The sequence below is a fragment of the Sebastes fasciatus genome, chromosome 17, assembly GCF_043250625.1.
Source record: "Sebastes fasciatus isolate fSebFas1 chromosome 17, fSebFas1.pri, whole genome shotgun sequence".
NCBI lineage: Eukaryota > Metazoa > Chordata > Actinopteri > Perciformes > Sebastidae > Sebastes > Sebastes fasciatus.
The window spans coordinates 31,920,847-31,942,988 of NC_133811.1; the positions used below are offsets into that span (position 1 = coordinate 31,920,847).

Sequence of the window (22,142 nt, forward strand, 5' to 3'; positions counted from 1 at the left end):
ACATCGACTGAAGTCAATCTCAAAGCCACTAACTGACAGGTCGTTTTATTCCTATGACTAATATCTGACCTTTGTCTGCTCTGTAATTTGAGCAGTTGTGTGTCAGATAGGAAAATACAAAAGCATTTTACCTTTGTCATGTCTTCTATTAGCGTTATAGCTCAGCCTCCTTTTATTTCAGAGCATATCAACGATATTGATCCGGGACATGAAAGTTTTCTTTCTATTCTTTCCAGTGTTTTCTTCACTTTAGAAGCCACATTATAAGAAACAGACCAGACTTACAGTCCATCAAACTGTGGCATTCTGAGGTATTTCTGTCACCAAACATGTTGTCAGTGTGCAGGTTTACTGTTCATTTGAGTGGTGATTGTGGAGGAGAGAGGAGAGTGTGGTCAGTGTGGGTGATTTGAGGGGCTTAGTGGTGGGAGTGTCTCCTCCTCTTTCATATAAATGGTCTCCCTCTATCTTTGTCAGAGTTTAGTCTCCGCCAGGCTCTTAGGTCATCTGCCCTGCCACCCTTTTGTCTTCCCATCTCTACAACATCTCTACAACATCTCTACAACATCTCTGCAAAGAAGCCCATTAAACCTCAGCCAAAATGGAGGCCATCAAGAAGAAGATGCTTATGCTGAAGTTGGACAAGGAGAACGCACTGGACCAGGCTGAACAAGCTGAAGCAGACAAGAAAGGGGCCGAAGAGAGAAGCAAGCAGGTGAGGTCATGAACACAGATGTGATTACGATGGGGGGGGGGGGTTTCACACTGAGAAAGTCATCAAATCCTCCTGTTCATTGTTATCCAGCTGATTTGGTTCTTTGACGTCAGTTTGAGGATCGATATGTTGATCCTGGATTCAATTAAATAACAGTGTGCTCTTATTTTGAAATAAAGGCAAAATGAGGTAGAGAGTTGAACCATGAGCAGCATTCATGTGATTGGTTGAGTGCTGATCATGTGCTTGCAGGTACATGAGGTAAGTGTGTTGGGAACCCTCCCAGCATGCACTGGGACAATCGATTCATGGACATAAATCTCGTTTGTTCTACATTACGATCCACATGTTTCCACACTTTCTCCACCGTTAAACGCTATTTACCTGTGAATGTGAGTGATGTTGGTGCGTGATTGGTGGGGTTCTCCCCGTTGACATCCCAGAGACTTTTAAGTGATAATCTAAAAGTCTGCTTTGAAAATGAAACCTATAAACTCTCTTAATAAACAGCTTTAACTGCATGAACAATTGTAAAGTGCAGTTAATCTTTTCTTTCTTTTAATACAAGTATTAATGACAAATTCCCATTTTCATGTCATATTAAATAGCCGTGTTGTGGCTCCAGTGGCTTTTTAACAGTTTAGTATAGCAGTTTAGTTAAAGCCTCTTTTACCCGATGGACCCCGGTGCCGGGTTCGGCTGAGCTGCGTGTTTAAAACACAGCTCAACACATCAATTCTCTGAGGTCTTACCTATCCATAGAGACCTAGATCATGCATATAGACCTGGTAGTTGTGGAGCTATTACAGATTTATTTTTGGGTATGTCTGTCTAGCAGAACCTTCCAGCCCCCCTAGGGGCTTCAGAGGATATACTGTAGGTAACTCATCATCAGCATGTACATTTAGCTCATAAGCTCTCAACAACCTGCTTTTCTCATATCAAAATCAACAACTCTTTCATTACAACTTTAACAAAGTGAGACATTTCGATTTGAAAATTCATGTATGTTAGGGATGCTAATTTTGAAAAATGTTCCTAACCGATAACCGACCATCGTTAACCGATTATTAGCCATTAACCCACAAGATCTGTGCCTCACATGGAGCGGTGAACCAGCTGCAGGAGCACAACAGACAACTGAGTCTCCAGTTCACCGTCCGGGAGCGTTAACTTAGCAGCCACGATGCTGCGTTCACTGTCTCCAGTTCACCGTCAGGAAGCATTAACTTAGCAGCTACGATGCTGCGTTCACTGTCTCCAGTTCACCGTCCGGGAGCGTTAACTTAGCAGCTACGATGCTGCGTTCACTGTCTCCAGTTCACCGTCCGGGAGCGTTAACTTAGCAGCTACGATGCTGCGTTCACTGTCTCCAGTTCACCGTCCGGGAGCGTTAACTTAGCAGCCACGATGCTGCGTTCACTGTCTCCAGTTCACCGTCCGGGAGCGTTAACTTAGCAGCTACGATGCTGCGTTCACTGTCTCCAGTTCAGCGTCCGGGAGCGTTAACTTAGCAGCTCCGATGCTGCGTGTAGTGTCGCGGACATGCAGCCACTTTCCCAGTAAAAGTCTCCACCGCACATTTAGTTTAGTTTAGCAGGTTGTCAGCTGTGTCTCTGCCCGGCGGAACTTTAGCGAGTGTCCAACAGACCGTGTGTGTGTTTGTGCTACGTTAGCAGCTCTAGCGCTGCCGGAGGCTTCGTGCTCGCCGCCGCCGCCACACGTAGTCTGAGTAACTTTAGCGAGTTTCCAACAGACTGTGTGTGTGTGTTGGTGGTGAGAGTGAGGTTGTTGGTGGCGTTCTAGCTGTGATCGTAGGTGTAGCAGTGTTCAGTTTATTTGTCTGTGAATAAATGCTATGAAACTACAACTCCTCCGCTCCATGGATGTATTAATCAGCTGTTCATCTCTTCTTATCATGTTTGATGTGTGTGAGGAAGTGTGCTTCCCACACAGAGCATACTTCTAATGATTATATATATAATGATCATATCATGTTGATCATGAAAATATGCTGAAGCTTTTTGTAAAACACTGATACAGATGGTTGTTTTAATGCATAAAGTAGTGAGACGGCTGTAGGGGACATGCCTCTGCCACTTCTTCTGTAGGCTATTACCGAGTTCTTCTGCTTCTCCCTGGCTTGCATCTGGTGCAGAGCTCCTTCACACTCAGCCACCCGTTGCTCCGTCGCTGCCCCGTCAGCCCTCCCTATTGCCCCACCTGCACATGCTCCTTCCGTGTTTCCAAGGCTTTGTAGTTGTTTGGCCCGTCCCTAACCGAGGCAGTAGGATGGTATGGACCTGATCCACTGGTTTGGGTCGCAACATTACAAGTTGCCGCTTTCTCCACACTTGTCCTCTCTGCGGCGCTGACCATGCCAGGTCCACTCGCCCCCGTAACCCCACCCAACACGTCCTCTGACAACGCCAATAACCTTAAAGGTCCCACATCGTAAAGTGAGATTTTCACGTTTCATTTTAACGGTTTACACCGCAGCCCACCTACCTCTTTATAACGTAGGCCGCCACAGCGGAGAACTAGGGGGGCCCTATCCTCCTCAGATAGCACACAACTGATCTGAGTAAGGCTATGGTCTAACCTAGGGGTCAAAGACAAACAGTAGACACTCTGCTTACCACTCATCAAGGAGCACAGGAACATGTAGGTGTATCATGACCAGATGGGGTCAGGTGCAACACAACTGACATACACACCTTACCTTTTAATCAGTCCTGTGTCGATCCCGCGAGCACGGACCCTGAAAAGGAGCCCGACATGTCCAAGAGGTAAAACAGTATGAACGGGCAAGTCGTCGAATCATGACGCTGCCGTGCATAAAGGTAGAGAGCACTTTGTCCACGGTGCCGCGAGCCACCTTCTCCCCGAGCCTTTCCAAGCCGACCTAGAGCCGGTGACGGCGCACCGCCTCGTATGCGGGACTCCCCAGCCTGCCGTGTGTCGCTCACACCCTCCAGCTGGCTGTTAGCGAGGGTCTTTAGACACAGAGAAGTACTCGTATCGGTACTCGGTATCGTAGACAATCCAAATAACAAAAGTAAAAGTTGGAATGTGAACAAGCAGCTTTCAGGTGTCCTCTCCACCATGGGACCTGGGAAGAGGACAGGCTACACAAACACAAACACACAAGAAGCTAAAGGTCTTGTAGTTGGTGTTAGTCGAAGCGATTGGATAGCTTGCATAGCTGCAGTCTTTTTAGTACTTAATTCACTCTTTGCACAGGATGTGTGTATTTTCCATCGGAAGCATGTCAGGAAGGGATCTTTTAGTGGCCGGTATGAACAGGAGGAATGAATACGGCAAACAAAAGGTGCTTCAATGTACATATGACATACCTACCATTAACTGGAATACAGAGGAGTTCTTATATTCCAGGGTTATTACAATCAATGTTTGAAGCATGCTCAACACATGCTCTGATGAACACATTGAACGTGATGTTATAAACCTGCTAACTCTTGTGTTTGATCTCCAATGCCATCAGCATGAAGATGAAATTCTGCAAATGCAAAAGAAGCTGAAGGGGACAGAGGATGAGCTGGATAAATACTCTGAGGCCCTGAAGGATGCTCAGGAGAAACTCGAGGTGGCCGACAAGAAGGCTGCTGATGTGAGTAATACAATTTAAAAACTGTATACTATATACAATAATTGTTGTGATTAATTCACAGTTTGTGACATCATATTGTCAACGCTTGACCAGTTACTCCAGAGAATGTACCACAACCTCGGCCCAGATAACCAAGTGTAGGAAGTACAGTAGTCTACTTTAGTTTATTATTTCTACCTGATTATGTAGAGGAACTGTCACACATAGCAAACCTGTAACTATCACAGACTCGGTACCTTCTCATACGGGCGTATACAACGTGAGCCCAGACTGAGGCTCTGATTAAAGCTGTGATGCTGCCAGTGTAAACCAGGCCGGGCTGATTCCCTGCTTCTCCCTCACATTCCATTCCCATCATGCTCTGCATGGACTCCTCACAGCTGTCGGGGGGGATTCAGAGCCTTATTTTGGCCATGATGTCAGCCGCTCAACCTTCACTACAGGCTTAACAATGGTGCAAGTCCATTTTAGTCCACATCGACCCGTTCCTCCCGGGTCACAGTATCTATTTAGTCTCTGTCTCTTGGAGAGAATTAATTAATATTTTTTTCACACATTTTGTCAGACACAAATAATACATTTAAATTCTTCTACATAGGAACTACCATGAACATATTATGGTTCTGACTCCCTGTAAGCACCAACCATGTTGATCTACAGCTGAGAAAGGAAAGAAAACATTCCAGCCTGTAATCTTGTGTCTCTTTTCGGTTCCTGAGTCATTGCTAAAAAATGTAATTCAGAGTCTACATATAGAAAGTACAGCTGTCGGCGAAGGCCATTGTTCTCTCCACAGAGAATGCCAGTCTAAGGGCGTGGCTTCAGGACTAACACGCTCCAAATGGTAGTTTATGAACTAAAATCAACGCTCACTTACACCATTCACACCATCATGACAAGGGACTCTCCCTTTAAAAAACAAACAAACGCAAACAATAAAAAATTAACATTTGAACACAACCTGCATTAAATAATAATTTTCATACATTTCCTGTTTTGTTACCTATAAAAACAATGCTGTAACCATCATTACTCAACAATAAACAAAATATACTTAAATAGTCCTAATACAAAATTGGAACCCATTTATTCTCTCACCACTTTTCTTCTTGCCGTGTACATACATTAAAATACATTATTTACAAGTACTTTATTGTTACCTTGTACAAAAAATACATTTAGATGTGCAAGCTGTATCAAAAGGCATTACAGCCAGAGTTAACATATCCACCCGATTCAACTGTTATCAGGCCGTTAAATAGGCGTTATCAGTCATAAGCACCATAGATGTGGGTCAGTAGGGGCCTACTACACCTACTACGCTGTGAAAGTGAAAGTGAAAGTTAAAAGTAACCCGTTTCTAACACGTTGTAAAACTGAGTGAAACGTTACGCTTTGAACACAAACAAAAAGGCTTTTTAAGGTTTAAGCAACAAAACTACAACTTAGTTAAGTTTAGGGGAAAAACCTGTTTTGGGTTAAAATACCTATGAACACAAAGACAACTACACATTTTTTTAGTTTCACACGGGATGCAAACTCCGGTCTCCTGGGTGAAAACCCTGTGTTTGGTTTCTCTGGCCTCCATCCTTAAAGGTCACCTATTATGCAAAATGCACTTTTCCATGTCTTTTAAACATCAATATCTGTCCCCAGTGTGTCTACAGGCCACCATAGTATCATAAAAGACCATCCTCTCTCTTTTTCTCCTCCTCCGTTTGTCCGGAAATGGGTGCAGAAAAAAAATTCGCTTTTTTCCTTGTATCTTGACGTCATTAGGGAATGCAAGTCACGTGAGGGTTTCCTGGTCGAACCAGAGAGAACCTTCAGTAGCTGACCCCGCCCCACAGCGCGTCACTGTCTCTCCTCCTCAACCGAACTTGAGCAAAGTAGCTCCTACTGTTAGTCTGCAAGAACCAGCAGAACCGTCTTCATGTACTCCCATCATCTAAATATAACATGTTCATTCACAAAGGCTTTATGTAATTACACTGTTTAAACAGATGATATTTATATATTATATATATTTGATGTCATGCATGTAGCAGAGTACAGGTAGTAAATAGTGACTTGTAAGCAACACAACACATTTCTGTTTCACAGTCAAACTTTATTTGAGTTGACAGATGACAATATTAATTATTCACAGCATTTGTAATCATCTCACCTGTTAGTTAGTTATGTTAACATGGTACAGGAGAAAGTCTTCAGCTCTGGTAAACTATGGTAAGCTAAGCTCCGGTGGTCTGTAGTCATGGTAACACAGAGATAGCTACTACTGTAAATAATATACCATTACTCTGATCTTCCATACATTTATCTTTTAGCAGAAATAATGAACTGACTACTGTTTCACATCTTCTATTTTCCACCCTGATGGTCGCTGTGTTTACACACCGTGTCATAGCGGTAGCATGTAGCTAACCCGTTAGCATGTAGCTACATGCTACCGGGTTAGCTTTGTATCTCCATGTAAACAGAGCTAACCCGTTAGCATGTAGCTACATGCTAACGGGTTAGCTACATGCTACCGGGTTAGCTCTGTATCTCCATGTAAACAGAGCCATCTGCCCACAGCTGTCTGCTCTCAGCTATCTGCTCTCAGCTGTCTGCTCTCAGCTATCTGCTCTCAGCTGTCTGCTCTCAGCTGTCTGCTCTCAGCTGTCTGCTCTCAGCTATCTGCTCTCAGCTATCTGCTCTCAGCTATCTGCTCTCAGCTATCTGCTCTCAGCTATCTGCTCTCAGCTGTCTGCTCTCAGCTGTCTGCTCTCAGCTGTCTGCTCTCAGCTATCTGCTCTCAGCTGTCTGCTCTCAGCTGTCTGCTCTCAGCTATCTGCTCTCAGCTGTCTGCTCTCAGCTATCTGCTCTCAGCTGTCTGCTCTCAGCTGTCTGCTCTCAGCTATCTGCTCTCAGCTGTCTGCTCTCAGCTATCTGCTCTCAGCTGTCTGCTCTCAGCTGTCTGCTCTCAGCTATCTGCTCTCAGCTATCTGCTCTCAGCTATCTGCTCTCAGCTATCTGCTCTCAGCTGTCTGCTCTCAGCTGTCTGTTCTCCTCTGGGATGATTCTGTCGGTCATTTCTCACAGATGGATCTGTAAAGACAGACGTAAAACAGAGTGTATGTTTACGGTTTACAGAGTTGATGCATGAGGTAAACACTGAGCTAACTAACAGAGATATAAATAGCATTATTTACCTGAGAGAAACCGTCAGGAAAACCTGGAATCTGGACCGCAGATGTTCATCATGTGTCGCCGATTTCTGATCAGATTCCTCCGGTAACGTGCGCTGGGTGAAGTTTCTGGTTTATAAACTTTAAAGTGGTTTATAAACTTTATTCTAGCTGCTATCTCTCCACTCGTCTCGAGAGAGAGAGAGCTTCTCCGGGAGGGAGGGGGAGGGTGACGCTGTTGTTGAGGACGTTTGATTGACAGAAAACGCTGACCAATCAGAGCAGAGTGGGAGGAGACAGAGGCTACAGACACAGAAATCAGCACTTTTGGAAATGGGCTGAAACAGAGGTTATAGAGACATGCTGGAATGCATGATCTGATTTTTTTTTTGAAAAAAAAACTTCAGAGACATGGTTTGGAGGTGTCTGAGACCTATAATAACTAGTTTAAATGGAGTATAATATGTGACCTTTAATGGAGTTTCACACTATCTATACTACAGCGCCTGACTTCTGCTTCTGCTCCTCTCATAACTACTACAGTCGCTAGAGGTCGCTGTCGTGTTCTTTTATACCTTCTTTCTGTGATCTACCATGTCAATAGATGATAAAACCTTCTAGTGGGTGTAGTAGGCCCCTATTGACCCACATCTATGGGGCTTATAGCCACTGATAACTCCTATTTAATAGCCTGACAGCAGTCTAATCGGCTGGTCTCTCTAGGCCAATACAGCCAACACAGACTTTGTCACAGATGATGTACCATGATTTATAATATTCATTCTCTGAAAACAAGACTGGTCCTCAGCAAGGAAAATGTTTTCCATAAGCTACAGTGTGTCTACGCCATAGAAGTAAACAGAAACCGTCTCTCACATTAGTTTCAGAATAAATGTGTAATTGAGTTTAGCAGGAAAAGCTGCCCTGTTGGCATGTGGATCTGTGCAGCTGTAGGCAGAGCAGTGTGGCCTGTCTGAATCATTCTGCACCGTGTGTTTCTGTATCTGTGCTCAGGCTGAAGCAGAAGTGGCTTCCCTGAACAGACGTATCCAGCTAGTGGAGGAGGAGTTGGACCGAGCTCAGGAGAGACTGGCGACGGCTCTGCAGAAGCTGGAGGAGGCTGAGAAGGCTGCTGATGAGAGTGAAAGGTGATTTAGTCGTTGTGGTCGGTGTTATAAGACAAGAGGTGATATATACCTCAGGGAAGACTCACATTATTATCATGGTTCACAATGGTCGCCCCTTTGCCCCAATGCTGATCTGCTGATACCTATCAGAATGCGTGCACGTGATTGGAGGAGAGTATTACCCTTAGAGTCCAGTAGAGGGCGGAGCCTGTGTGAGTTACAACTGACTCTTTTAATCGATATCTCTGGTCTGTAGGCCTAATTGAGTTCTTTTCTTAGCTTTATAAAATAGAATAATAAAAAAAGATAGAAAGAAAACACTTTTCAAATATTTGTAGGGTGCAAGAAATAAGTGTTGGTTTGTGTGTGCAGAGGTATGAAGGTGATTGAGAACAGGGCTCTAAAGGATGAAGAGAAGATGGAACTTCAGGAGATCCAGCTGAAGGAGGCCAAACACATCGCAGAGGAGTCCGACCGCAAGTATGAGGAGGTGAGTATCGTACTGTCTCCGGGTGGCGACTGAGAAGACGATGTTATGTTTACGTTTATGATGTATGATACCTTATACAGTAACATACATATGCATATATGATGCCTTTGTGTAGGTGGCTCGTAAGCTGGTGATTGTAGAAGGAGAGCTGGAGCGTACAGAGGAGAGGGCGGAGTTGGCTGAGGCGTGAGTATCACTATCATGCATCCTCCCTCTGTATACTTTTCAAAAAGTAATGCACTAATTCGCATGTAATTCACATAATTATGAACTAGGAAATAGAAAGAACGGCGTGTAGGGGGGAGGTCGGGGTGGATGGGAGGGCCACAAAATAGCCTGCATATGTGACCCGTGTGAAACCAGAAGTCAATGTTGATTTATTTGTCACTTAACTTACGTACTTATTAAGTAACGCCACTTCCGGAGTTATTGTAAGCCAAACCACGATATTTTCCTCAGCCCAACTGAATGGTTTTGTTGCCTAATCCTCATGAAGTTTTTTGATTCTGAGAATACGTTGTTAAACTGAAGTCCTGTATATCTGTGGATACACTGCAAACATTTCATTTGCGTCGGCATCACCTGAATGTGTCGATTAGCGGAGCGAAACAAAAACAGACTGGACGGATAGTTCTTCTCCCCACAGCGCTTGTCATTTGAACGCCACTTTTTACATGTCATCTGTACGCCATGCAAACATCCGCAGTTGGGTTCAGGCAACAAAACCACTAATGTATGTTCAGGCAAGAGAACCACTTAGTCAGGTTAAGGAAAAACTTAAGTATGTAAACTAAGTAAAACACGTACGGAAATCAACGTAACACAATTACGGAAGACGTGACAATCATCGCGTGACTAACGTCACTAACGTCACTTAGAAAACAAAACGCCGGCCTCGAACACCGGTCTCCTAGTTAAAAGTCCGGTGTTTGCTGGACCCGTACACCTCCACACCCTAACCCATCATAAGAGGCCTTTCTCGCTTTTTGTACTACGTCACTAAACTCTTACCGTAGCATTTACACACGGATGCGTTTATATTGCAGTCAACGGATACGTGGAAATCAAGAAAGGCTTTCTTATTGCATTGCACGCTAAATGGCTCGCACATTGTCGTGGCATTCGTACGCCTTTTCGTGCGAACGGGCTGTCACAGCTTTCTCCAAACTAATCTGATGTCCTTACTGTTTCCTTCCTTCCTTCCTCTGAAATCAAAACTAAACAAGTAAATGTGCCGAACTGGAGGAGGAACTGAAGAACGTCACCAATAACCTGAAGTCTCTGGAGGCCCAGGCTGAGAAGGTAGGGCCAGGCTACAGAACTCTAACCAGCATGGCAGCGCATGCTTTCTGTTATTCTGCATATAAAAACACAAGAAGTGCTTTCCTATTATGCTCTATAAAAAGTATAGAGATGCTCAGTGATTTGATAGAGGGGATTATTGTCGGAGGGTCATAAAGACTACTCGACTAGCAGTGAATTCTGCATTCAGGTCTATGGAAATAGTGGAGTCCGCTTCACCCCTCTGACCCTAGACCTCTATCCTGATATTAACCTGTTTGGAGATTGTAATAGCTGGTTTCTCTATTTCAACTGCCTTTTTTTAATCTTTTCTTTTAATTTTTTCCCTCTTTTTAAATGGATGAATTAATTAATTTATGAATACATTCTTATTATCTCAAATTACGGGCCGAGATATATTTGAGAGTTGTTCTCCATACAAAATAATAACAACTACTAAGACCTGTGCCGGGTCACGTTTATAGTCCCCTAATGCAGCGGTAACCTGCGTCTCTTCAGCTCCTCTCCAGAGGCTCCCTGTGGAGTTTTAAAAATGGAAATGAATAACTGTTCTTTGTTTACATTTTCATTTCTATGTATCATTGTTGTAGGTCTATGGTACGACGGTACGACGGAGTATTAGGAACACATTGAGGGAAAAAAAAAAAATCTGAGATTTAGAGAATAAAGTCATAATATTATAAAGTAGTCATTTTACGTGTTATTTTCTTTTTTTCTCGTAAAGTTATGACTTTATTTTCCTAATATTGTGACTTTATTGTGTAAATCTCAGATGTTGTTTCCCTCAATGTGGTCCTAATACTCCGTAGTACATTGTCTCTTTGGCCCTCACTGCATTAGACTGATATACTATATACTGAGACTATAAACTGTGTTACCTTCATCACAATGATCACATGTTTTGCAGCTCCAGTCAGATTTTTTTATTTATTTGATGTCTCTTTTGATAGTAAAGGTTGCTGACCCCTGCCCTAACCGAACCGAACCGAACCATACTGTAGCTGCCTTCCACAGATATTGTGGAAGAAAACTATTTCTTAAAAAGCTGGTGTTGATCGTAATCCAGGGTTTTTCAGAGTCGCCCCACAATAACTCGGGTTGCAGAAAAGTAAATGTGTGTTGATATATGTACATGCTAAATGCTTTCACATAGATCAGCGTTTGAATAATGTTGTTTATCATCACAGTACTCTCAAAAGGAGGACAAGTACGAGGAGGAGATCAAGATCCTGACTGACAAGCTGAAAGAGGTGAACAAGAAGCAATGATGATATTACCCTAAATTAATCTGATATGTTTTCAAAATGTAATTCCATCTGACGACCTAAAGATTTCATGTGAGATGTGTTGAGACACAAAAAGGATAACATGCCCTTGCATATTCAGTTCACTATAGTTTGATGTTATCCGATCAGATGCTGACTTGTGCTTTGTCATCTCAGGCTGAGACCCGAGCTGAGTTTGCTGAGAGATCTGTGGCCAAGCTGGAGAAGACTATTGATGATCTGGAAGGTACAACTTTGACACTTATACCCAGTACTAAGTGGCCAAAAACAAGCAACTGGCACCGCATAACAACACCGGTCTGATACAAATGTGACATAACAAGACCTCAATTTTTTTGACGTGGTGATGGGAGCCATTGAAACGGGACTCCCTAAAAACACAGTGTTTCATCTGAACAGTGAAACACCGCTTTGCAGGCCGTAGCGGTGCACGCTTCGGCGAGCTCTGTGACCGCCTCAGCCCCGTGCTCTGATTGCACGGACATTCACGAGTTAGTTTTGTACAAATAATGTAGGTCACTACTTTTAATCTGCACAATCTGGTTAGTTGATGTTAGCTAACTTCTAACAAGTTAACTTTACATTAACAGGTTTCTATTGTAAAGGAGCTTCATGTTCAGAGCACTTAAAGAATGAAGTCCATTGTTAACGTTTAATTAGTTAACCCTAACATTAAACTGTATAACCCTAACGTCACCAGGTTGTCAATCAATCAATCAATCATTAATCAATCAAACTTTATTTATATAGCACCTTTCAAACAAGTCAAATGCAATTCAAAGTGCTGGACAGACGATTGACAAAAATGTAGAGAGTTAAAAATGGATTTAGAGACTAATAATGCACCAAAACAACCAATATAAAAGTTCACTGAATGAGAAAGCAATAAGAGATGGGTATTTAAGATAATAAAAGATCAATAAAATACAAAGAAATAAAAATAACAATAAAAATAAATACATAAAAGTTATGAAACTATACAAAATAAACAGATTGTATTAAAATAATGAAATTTTAATAAAATAAAAAAATAAACAATAAAAACCATAAAATTATAAAACTATAAAACACTACATAAAAGCCAGACTAAATAGATGGGTTTTTCGTTTACGTTTATAAATATTAATATTTCCAGCTCCTCTCAGCTCCTCTGGAGGTCGTTCCATCGTTCCAGCGGCTGAAAGCAGCGTCACCAGATGTTTCTGTTCTGCTTTGTGGAACAACTAAAAGAGAAGAACCGGAGGATCTGAGGGGCATTTCTGCAAGGTGGTCTGGTGCAAGGCCATGTAGTGCCTTATTATAAACTAATAAAAGAATTTTAAAATCAATACGAAAGCTACCAGGTGACCAGTGTAAAGACTTTAAAATAGGCGTAATGCGTGCTCTCCTTTTGGTTTTAGTCAGCACTCCTGCAGCAGAATTTTGAATTAATTTAAAGTGAATCTCACCTTATCCTGTTCAATTTACAAACATCAAGTAAGTGTATGGGAGTTAAGTTATGTGTGAGAGTGAGTCACAGTGAAATCTGACAGTAACGTTAACCTTTGCTCTTTCTGTTAACGTTTTATTACGGAGCCCCTTTGAGTTCTATCTAATATCCCGTCCCCCCCTTTCCACATGGGACAAAGTGGACATATTGTCCAAAAGTTAAACCAGGTTTTAACCAGGTTTATATTATATTGCATTGCCATACATTTACATGCATTCATATATTTCTGGTCACTAAAAGTCTTTATTATCACCTATTCCACAATATTAACTTCGGTCTCTCTCATATTTTCTCTTTTTCCTTTGCAACACACGTTTTCTCTTGGTCTGTGTGTGGACCTACAGATGAGCTTTACGCACAGAAACTCAAGTACAAAGCCATCAGTGAGGAACTGGACCACGCCCTCAATGACATGACCTCTATGTAAGTAGTGAGAAGCTTATTTTACAATAATATTAAAACATTAATAAGATCATATTTAGATATTTCTTTAGATCTTTTTTAGATCTTTTTAAGATATTTGTTTTAGATATTTTTTAGATATTTCTTTTAGATATTTTTGTAGATATTCTTTTAGATATTTATTTTCTATATTTTTTTTAGATATTTTTTAAATTATTTTTTGATATTTTTTTAGATATTATTTTAGATTTTTTTTTTTATAATTTTTAGGTATTTCTTTTAATATTATTTAGATATTTTTGTAGCATATTTTTTTAAATATTTTTTTAAGATTTCTTTTAGATATTTTTTCTTTTAGATATTTTAAACATATCTTTAAATGTCTGTCTGTAACGCTGGCTGGCTGTTGCATCTGAACCACACCCAGTGATGTCACAGTTCCCATTAACCTGCTAAGCCCTATCCCTCGGGAAAAAAACGCCTAAAATAACCAAAAAATAATCAGGATTAGCTCCTCAACCATAAGGCTTAGATGCATATATCTGGTCTCTTTTGAATGGTAAGAACCTAAGGAATATGAATCCATTGTAAGTAAACTAAACTATATTACCATGGAGATTACAATGGAGATGCAATTAAGGAAAATCATCGCCTAGTGTATGATCTTAATTTCAAAGGCAATATCACCATTAAAACAAAGATAAAATGGATAAATGACGCTATTGAATGTATTCTATTACTCCTTACTACAACTGGGACTATAAATTTGATGCACTAAAATACACCATTTATAATGACAAGTTATAAAGATTCACTCAGGCGTTCTCCATGTTTCAGCTATGTTTATATGTTGACTGTTTACTGGGGGTTTTACTTCAAAACACTATTTATTTCCATATAGCCATGCTACAAATAACATCAATATCCCCAAAACATTGAAATACTAATAAACACAATGAATACTGGTCAACATTCATAATAACCAAAGAGATTCATGCTATACAGCAGATAAATGCAGAATGCAAATACCCAGAAGGCTGTCAATCACCCACCAACCCCTGACCAACGGTCAAACTAGGCGGCACTGATCAAATATGAATCAATATTCTGTTACTATAATTGCTGGATTACATTGTTACAGTGTGTGAGACAAGCTTTTCATTACTTTTATTCAGACCAAATTTGCAAAATGCATGCTGGGATTTGCAACAGATCATTTCTCCTTTCTCTCATTATGACACGATTCGCTATTTAAAAATAAATAAATAAAAAAAAGCCATACTTTTTAGACGTGCTTGAGCATGCAAGAGCTTTGCAATACTCACAACTGTATTTGCAATTTGCAAGCCACAATTATTTGTGATGCTGCCACCTCTGCACTGCTGTTTCTGTGAAACAGGTCCCTGGTTGGCTGTCAGACGAGAACTGAAAAAGCTCAGCTATGTGACAAAATCTATTTAGCCATGAAAAACCTGTTGAATGCTCCACTGACTTGTTACGCCGCTTGCATGTGCAGAGGGCGCGGTTAGTCATCGTCTTCTGCTTCCTGTGCTTTCAGCTAAACGTCCAGAAGTTCCACCGACCCGTCAGGTTGTGGTTTCCAGAGCCAGCCCGTCACCGCTGAACATCATCGCCAACACAACTGTTGAAATGTGTGTCTGTTGTATACTTTGTTTTTACCACTTTCTTAAAGTATCTGCTGAACTTGTTCCTTTTCCGTTGGTCTCTCTACTCATGTAAGAGCCATTGTTCATTGTATGTTTTCTGTTAAAGAATGTCTGATTTCACTCTTCATTGTACTTCTGTATCAACTCTGTTCTGTACCAGAGTTAAACAAGAGAGGGAGGAAAGCTTGAGTTAATGCATCTGTGTCCGTGGCTGGTTTTTTATACACTGAGCTGCAAATTTCAGCTGACGGTCAGGCTATCAGTGTGTGTGTGTGTGTGTGTGTGTGTGTGTGCGTGCATGTGAATGGATGAATGAGAGGTAAATGCAGCCATTTGCCATTTTCCTGAATTGAGAGTGAGGTAACTGAAGAGCGTCAGTCTTGGTACAACATTTGGTAAGTTGGAGAAACGACACATCCAGTAGGTTACATGACACAGACACATAAAGTCGCCCGTGGAGCTTCTTCCCTCAGAAATCCGTGTTGAAGCGGTCGTTCTCACCACCGTTCATGTTCTGTTGTTCCTGCTGGAGCTGCTTTCTGCCAGCAGATGTCAGCGTTCCCTCTGTTTTACCACAAAGGAGGTTTATCTGAATGGATGCTGTGAATGCTTTCTTCCTGACTGACTTGGTGTTGTAAAGGTTACGTGTCATCATGATGTAGTTAAACTGGATTTAAAATGATGGAAACAGGATAAGAAATTAAACTCGGCACACAAGTTTCACAAACGTCCACTTGGACTCAAGTATGACCTGATTAGAGTTTAGAGGTCAAAGGTCAAAGGTCACTGTGTCCTCACAAAACACATTTTTGGCCATAACTCAAGAATTCATCTGCTAATTATGACACTTTCACACAATGTTAATTATGATAAAATGATGAAGTGATGACATTTTGGACAGACGTGGATGTAAACTGTAACTTGACTGGTTGGGGGAGGCAGACAACCGTGAGGCGGTAATTCTAGTTTCTTTCTTTTTGAAGACAAAACAAGTTTATTTATTCCATCAATGTTTAAGTATTTTGAGTTTACTCATTTTAAAATAAGTTATCTAACTTTGTGATATCAACAAAGAAACGTAGCTAACGTTAGTGTTAACGGACACTTTCAACATGTTTCTGTGGTTTTCTGTCCACATTTTAAGATGAACTAATATCTGTTACTGCTCTGGACAGTGAACTCATCATCGTAGTAAAGATGAGACTGCAGCTATTCTGTCATATTAGTATTCAACAGAACCTCTTTAACATCTCACACAGTAAATCAAAGTTGACAGTGTTCCTCAGCAGGGAGAGAAAACTGCATGTCCACATGTTCTAATAAGTGCAGGAGTATATTCTAGTAGACGTTACAGTCCCAGTAGCTCCAGTTTGTGCCTCATGTCTGACCTTTAAACTCCAGTCACAGAGCTAAGCAGACTATTCTCTGATAAAGTCCTTCATCAGCAACACTTAGAGCTGTTTTAAAGACTCCACAAAGACTCTTCTGAACATCTGCTGCTAAATAAAAACACATTTTAATCACATTACCAAGTTGTGATTGTATTTCTAAATCCAGCACGTCCTTGCTCTTTTTCTGTAAAACACAGTGAAACGTTCACACCTTTAGTATGATATCAGAAGAAACATCAAGATAAAGAAATGTAACTCATATGATAATATAATACATTTTAAAATTGTGCTTCACATTGTACTAATTGAGCAATAAGATGTGTCATCTCTGGATACCATCTGTGTTTGGATTATGAAAAAGAGTGTGTTTTTGGGCTCGTCTCTTTCATTGGCTTCAAATCCAAACTGTTGCCATGTTGCCATAGTTTTAGTTTTCTTTGAGACCAGCTCTGCCATGTCTCGTCTCGTCACCCCAAAGAACAAATGAACTTCCTAGTAAACAAACCTCTTCTTGTTTATACACCAACATAAAATCATAATATTACGTTAATCACGTTGTCATATTGCTTATTAGTAATGCAATACAGGCTGGATTTAGCACTGTGACTGTCGGCAGGTTGTCGATGTCGGATACTTTTAAATTTGCCAGAACGTGTTACAATGACAAATATCGGTTCCGCCAGTTAGCATAAAATCAAACCGGTTTAAGCTCGTACACCGGAACGGGCCGACAAAACCGAAAATCGACCGAACTCTAGCATTAGCCACCGTAAACTATTGGTCATACGAGACAAAGAGAGTCGTTGTAAAACCCCTGAGTGTGTTGAATCGAGCAACGGTGCATTTTATTGCTCATGAATTCAAGCTGTGCTCCATCATCTTGTTTTTAAGTCTTTCCTTTTATTCTGTTCTGTTGAAGAGTAGTAGCAGGAAATACACAGCTTCCACCAATAACAGCGGCCTGATGAATATATAACAGCAGAATGGTAGAATTCAGACTTTTTAAGAGATCTTATACACACCAAAGATCAATGTTATGTTTTTAATGCTGATACACTGATAACATCTTTCTGATGACATTATGTTGAAAACTAGAATGGCACTTGGAGAGCGCAGACCTCCGCCAAGGTGCCTGACTTTAAGAACAGATCCCAGCTCCCAGCTGGCGGTACTGTGATGTGGTCGGCTTGTTATTAACACGGTGTGTTTCCGTGTATCGTATCGGCGGAAGTCTCTCTCATTCAGCAGCCTTGTTATGTCTGTATAACGTTACACTACGTTGTCTCTCATCCCGTCATCTACCACTTTGTTCTTTCTCACCGCGGACGGACAGCATCTCCCGCAAACACATCCACACACTTATCTCTCTGCTCTCAGAAGGAGGCAGGGTCATGCGCCATCAATGCGTCATCAGTTACACTGCGCATGTGTTATACCCTGTGGTCTTAAAGCTCAGGCTGATCGGAATTCTTAAAACAATTCCTGAATCTGGATCATGATCCGGATCGCCACCAAAATCGAATGGATTGTTCATTGTGCTACACCCCACCCATCCAAATTTTTTTTGAGTAATTCTGTTAACAGACAGACAGACAGACAGACAGACAAACTAACTAACGCCGGTGAAAACCCTCGGCCTTGGAAGGAGGTAATAATGCAACCTCATTGGTTCTTTATGTGTTTGTGAGCTGAATACGTTTGATGCTCAGAAAAGAGTGTTAATGACAAAACGCCATGCAGTCATCAAAATATCTAATTATATAAATGTTTAATTATGTACAGGTCTGATATTATTACGCGATTTGTTTCATTTCTCTACCGTTTGGCAGCAGTCACTGAATTTTCCCGTTTATGGACGTGAACCTGACAGCAGCAGGTAGCAAGCAAAGAGAGGTCATCTTTATCAACTGTATTATTATTACTTATTCACTGAGTTTTAATAATGCTTTTCTAATCAAGAAGGCCTCATGCTAACTTTGTGGAGACAGACCTGGGATCAGATCACACTGACAGACTGGACATTAGGGAAGCCTCAATGTAACTACATGTTCTCTCTCTTCATCTGCAAGATTAAAGAAAAACAAAGATTAAAAGTCTGCAGGTTTGAGAGAGAGTGATGAGAATTATTGTTTCATGTCAGACAGTGAGATAAGATTAGCTGAACCACTGATGTGAGGAGCAAATGTTAATCAAAGAAGTATATATCAAACTGTTTAGTCATCAAATGCATGAAGTAAATATAAACTGTCCTCTTTCATAATAACATATTTTGTCATTTTTGTGTCATGACAGATTTTCTGGCTGTGGACTCTCAGATACTCACTGTGAAGTTGTGGCCTCAGCTCTGAAGTCCAACCCCTCCCATCTGAGAGAGCTGGACCTGAGTTACAACAACACCCTGCAGGATTAAGGAGTGAAGCTGCTGTCTGCCGGACTGGGGAGTCCAAACTGTAGACTGGAGACTCAGAATCAGAATCAGAATGGTGTTTATTGCCAGGTGTAAGAGGTATACACTAGGAATTTTCTTTGGCATTTTTGGTGCGAGACAAACAGTATAATATAATAACAAAAGAATGGATAAAAACAAAAGAATAGATAAAAGAATAGATAACTCTGAGGTCAGTTCACTGACTGTAGCTCATGTAGTTTGTAGACACACTCTCTCTGCACACTGGCTCTTCTCCAGATGGCTCTAGAGAGGGACTTTCTTGTTTTCGCATCAGCCACCATGGCACTGGCGTGTTCAGGGAGTGGCCTAGGGTGGCACGGGCCACCCCTGAAATCTGACTGGCCACCCCAAGTGCCACCCCAATATCTTAAAATATGATTGGCTATATGCCCAGTCAGAGGCGGGCCACGGCACTGAATGTAAACTGCACTCTTGTTTAGAGTTGCAGTTCCTTCTCAAACCTGAGAGGCAGAGATGCGCTAAAGTAGTATGTAGCCTGCAAAAAAAAGGCGCGAAGAAGAAGAAGTTTGAGGCGGTGAACCTACAGGTGAACCTACAGGTGAACCTACAGGTGAAACAAACTCAGTCTATGGAAGCAACACGTCTCTGGAGCGTCGTCGTGAAAGATGTGAGTAGCCTACATTTTACTACACTTACTGTGCCTGTAGTTAAAAGCTGTAACGGTAATAAGCTAAACATTTACCCTGTCTTGTTTTATTTCTTTTTATTGTAATTGGCACAAGGCTGTCATCATCTCATCTCATTAGCAAACACTGTTTTGACTGTCAACGATGTTAAATCTAACATTGAGCTATTCTGTACTGCGTAACATTGTTATGTTAGACCCGTGTTGCTGCATGTGAGCGGAGTTTTTCAGCTCTAAAGCTCATTCAAACTCATTTGAGGACAACCATGCTAGACAACAGACTAAGCCATTTAGGTTTGCTAAGTATTGAGTCAAGAAGAGCGAGGGCACTCAACATGGATGATTTTATCAAAGTGTTTGCAAGCAAACACAAGAACAGGCGAATTGCACTGTTTTAGCCCTCCTGTTTTCCTCAGGTCAAGGAAGGAAGAAGGGAGGGAGGAAGGACGGAATGAAGAACAGAGGAAGGACAGAGGGAGGAAAGAAAGAGAGAAGGACAGGAAGAAGGGAGGGAGGAAGGAAGCAAGGAAGGAAGGAACTGTCAAAGCAGATTGGGTCTCTTGAATGGTAATACTAGGTAATACTAGAGTAACCAACACTAGCACATGTAAAGCTTATAATTTGTTTGGTTAAATAATTTGTTCAAAGAGGCGTATGTATTTTAAATATGTTTGCACTTTATAGGCGGAGAGTGACTGTGTTTTTTAATGTGCATTGTTTTCTTATGTTGGCTTTTGGAGTCACAGGTTATTTTGTAGCATTATTACTGTAACAAATCAGTGTTGAAACAAGATTTGTTACAAGTGATGTAAGCTTTTTTTATGCACACATAAGCTCTGGTAAGGTCAGCTATCTCTGTTGATAAAGTATTCTACACGGTCTGTACCTCCAACCATTTACATTGTTGCACATGTAAAGTTTTGCACAGTTTTGTCAAGTAAATATTTTGCCCAAAGAGTCTTATTTATTTTAATTTTGTTGGCACTTTATAAAGTGACTGTTTTAGAATAAGGATTTTCTTTTGTATGTAACCTACTTTGGGAATTTACAAATTATTTTGGCATTATTTAACAGTTCACTTTACAATGTTAAAACAAGATTTGCTGGTATGTGAGGAGGGATGTGACTTTTGTTTATACCTGGGAGTTCAGGTTTCTCTGTTGCTGAGAATACTACAGTAACTTACTACACTGTGGCACATGTGACAAGTTTTGTCAAGTAAATGATTTGCCCAAACAGGCTTATTTATTGTAATTTTGTTGGCACTTTATACAGAAAGTGCATTGTCTTTTTTGTATGTACTGTATATCATACCTTGGAAGGTTGTTTTGAGGTTAGAATAAAGTATGGTAGTTTTCAATCACATTTGTATGTTGCCTTTTCCTGAATGTTGTGACTAGTAGGTCTATTCTTGCTTGCAGTGTTAGTAAGTGAAGTAGATATGGGTTGTGGAGACAAAAATGGTAAATTAATGCTATGCCGACACCTGGGTGTGGGTGTGTATTTTCTTGTGTGTGTGTGTGTGTGTGTGCGTGCGTGCATACGTGAGTGTATATGTCTGTGCGCAGGCGCTCCTGCTCACACTTCATGCCACCCCTGCATAAGTCAGTGCCCCACTGGTGCCACCCCTATCAAAAATGTCTGGACACGCCCCTGCACCATGGATCTCCAACACGCTTGGCACACAGGAGAGGCTTCAGTTAGTTGCAATCTCCATACGTCACTGCTAGACACCGCCAGATCCTCCACACTGGACCTTTAACCACAGACCTTATTTCAGGCATCTAACTAAAAACCCATTCAAAAAACCCATTGACCTCCAGACGAAGAAACAGGAAGTGATAAAATGCTGACTCATTTCTGGGTTTTAGGACTCATTCCTGTAGCTCTCTATTTGAACATGTCTAAAGGTGCAGCACTCTTCAACAAACACGTATTGCACCAACTTAAAGGCACATAAGTGATAATTATGAACAACACCATCTAATCAGAGGTTTCTATGGCTCTAAATTATTCCCACGTTCTTGTTGACAGCAGATCTAACTGTGCTCTGTTTTCATGTCAGGATTGGCTTATTATTTGAAGCCGCAGACATTTAGATTGCAACAAATACCAAATAAATATTCTGCATCAGAAACATCTTTGCAGGTTCATATTTTTTTCAAGTCTATCTCAATACAATACTCACATGTTCATATGTACATTCAAAGAGTTATTGATGTCGAGTGTTACGAGATGAGGACTAAATCCACAGTCTTGTTCTGTGTAAAATGACCTGTAACGTTGATCTTAAACTAATTGGAGGCTTCAGCAGCCTGAGTTAGATGTATTAGGGCTGGGTGACTTGGAGAAAATCAAGTGTCACAATATTTTTTAC

The 22,142-nt window shown here is 41.1% G+C and overlaps 2 protein-coding genes across 2 annotated transcripts in view; one reads left to right on the top strand and one right to left on the bottom strand.

Annotated features, from left to right (window-relative positions):
* Window positions 1-22,142, bottom strand: part of LOC141754340 (homeobox protein MOX-2-like) — a 258,572-nt gene that overhangs the window by 60,934 nt on the left and 175,496 nt on the right. The gene's annotated exons all lie outside the window — the stretch shown is intronic.
* On the top strand, window positions 484-15,475 carry LOC141754341 (tropomyosin alpha-1 chain-like). Its single transcript, XM_074613339.1, has 10 exons — window positions 484-715; window positions 4,221-4,346; window positions 8,531-8,664; window positions 9,016-9,133; window positions 9,249-9,319; window positions 10,360-10,435; window positions 11,623-11,685; window positions 11,878-11,947; window positions 13,555-13,633; window positions 15,171-15,475. The coding sequence occupies exons 1-10, from the start codon at window positions 602-604 to the stop codon at window positions 15,172-15,174; spliced, it is 855 nt and encodes a 284-aa protein (XP_074469440.1). The 5' UTR covers window positions 484-601; the 3' UTR covers window positions 15,175-15,475.

Coding starts and splice junctions, on each gene's coding strand:
- LOC141754341 (XM_074613339.1), top strand. CDS start 602: ATGGAGGCCATCAAGAAGAAGATGCTTATGCTGAAGTTGGACAAGGAG. Junction 716..4,220: donor CCGAAGAGAGAAGCAAGCAG/GTGAGGTCATGA, acceptor CAATGCCATCAG/CATGAAGATGAAATTCTGCA. Junction 10,436..11,622: donor TGGAGGCCCAGGCTGAGAAG/GTAGGGCCAGGC, acceptor TTATCATCACAG/TACTCTCAAAAGGAGGACAA.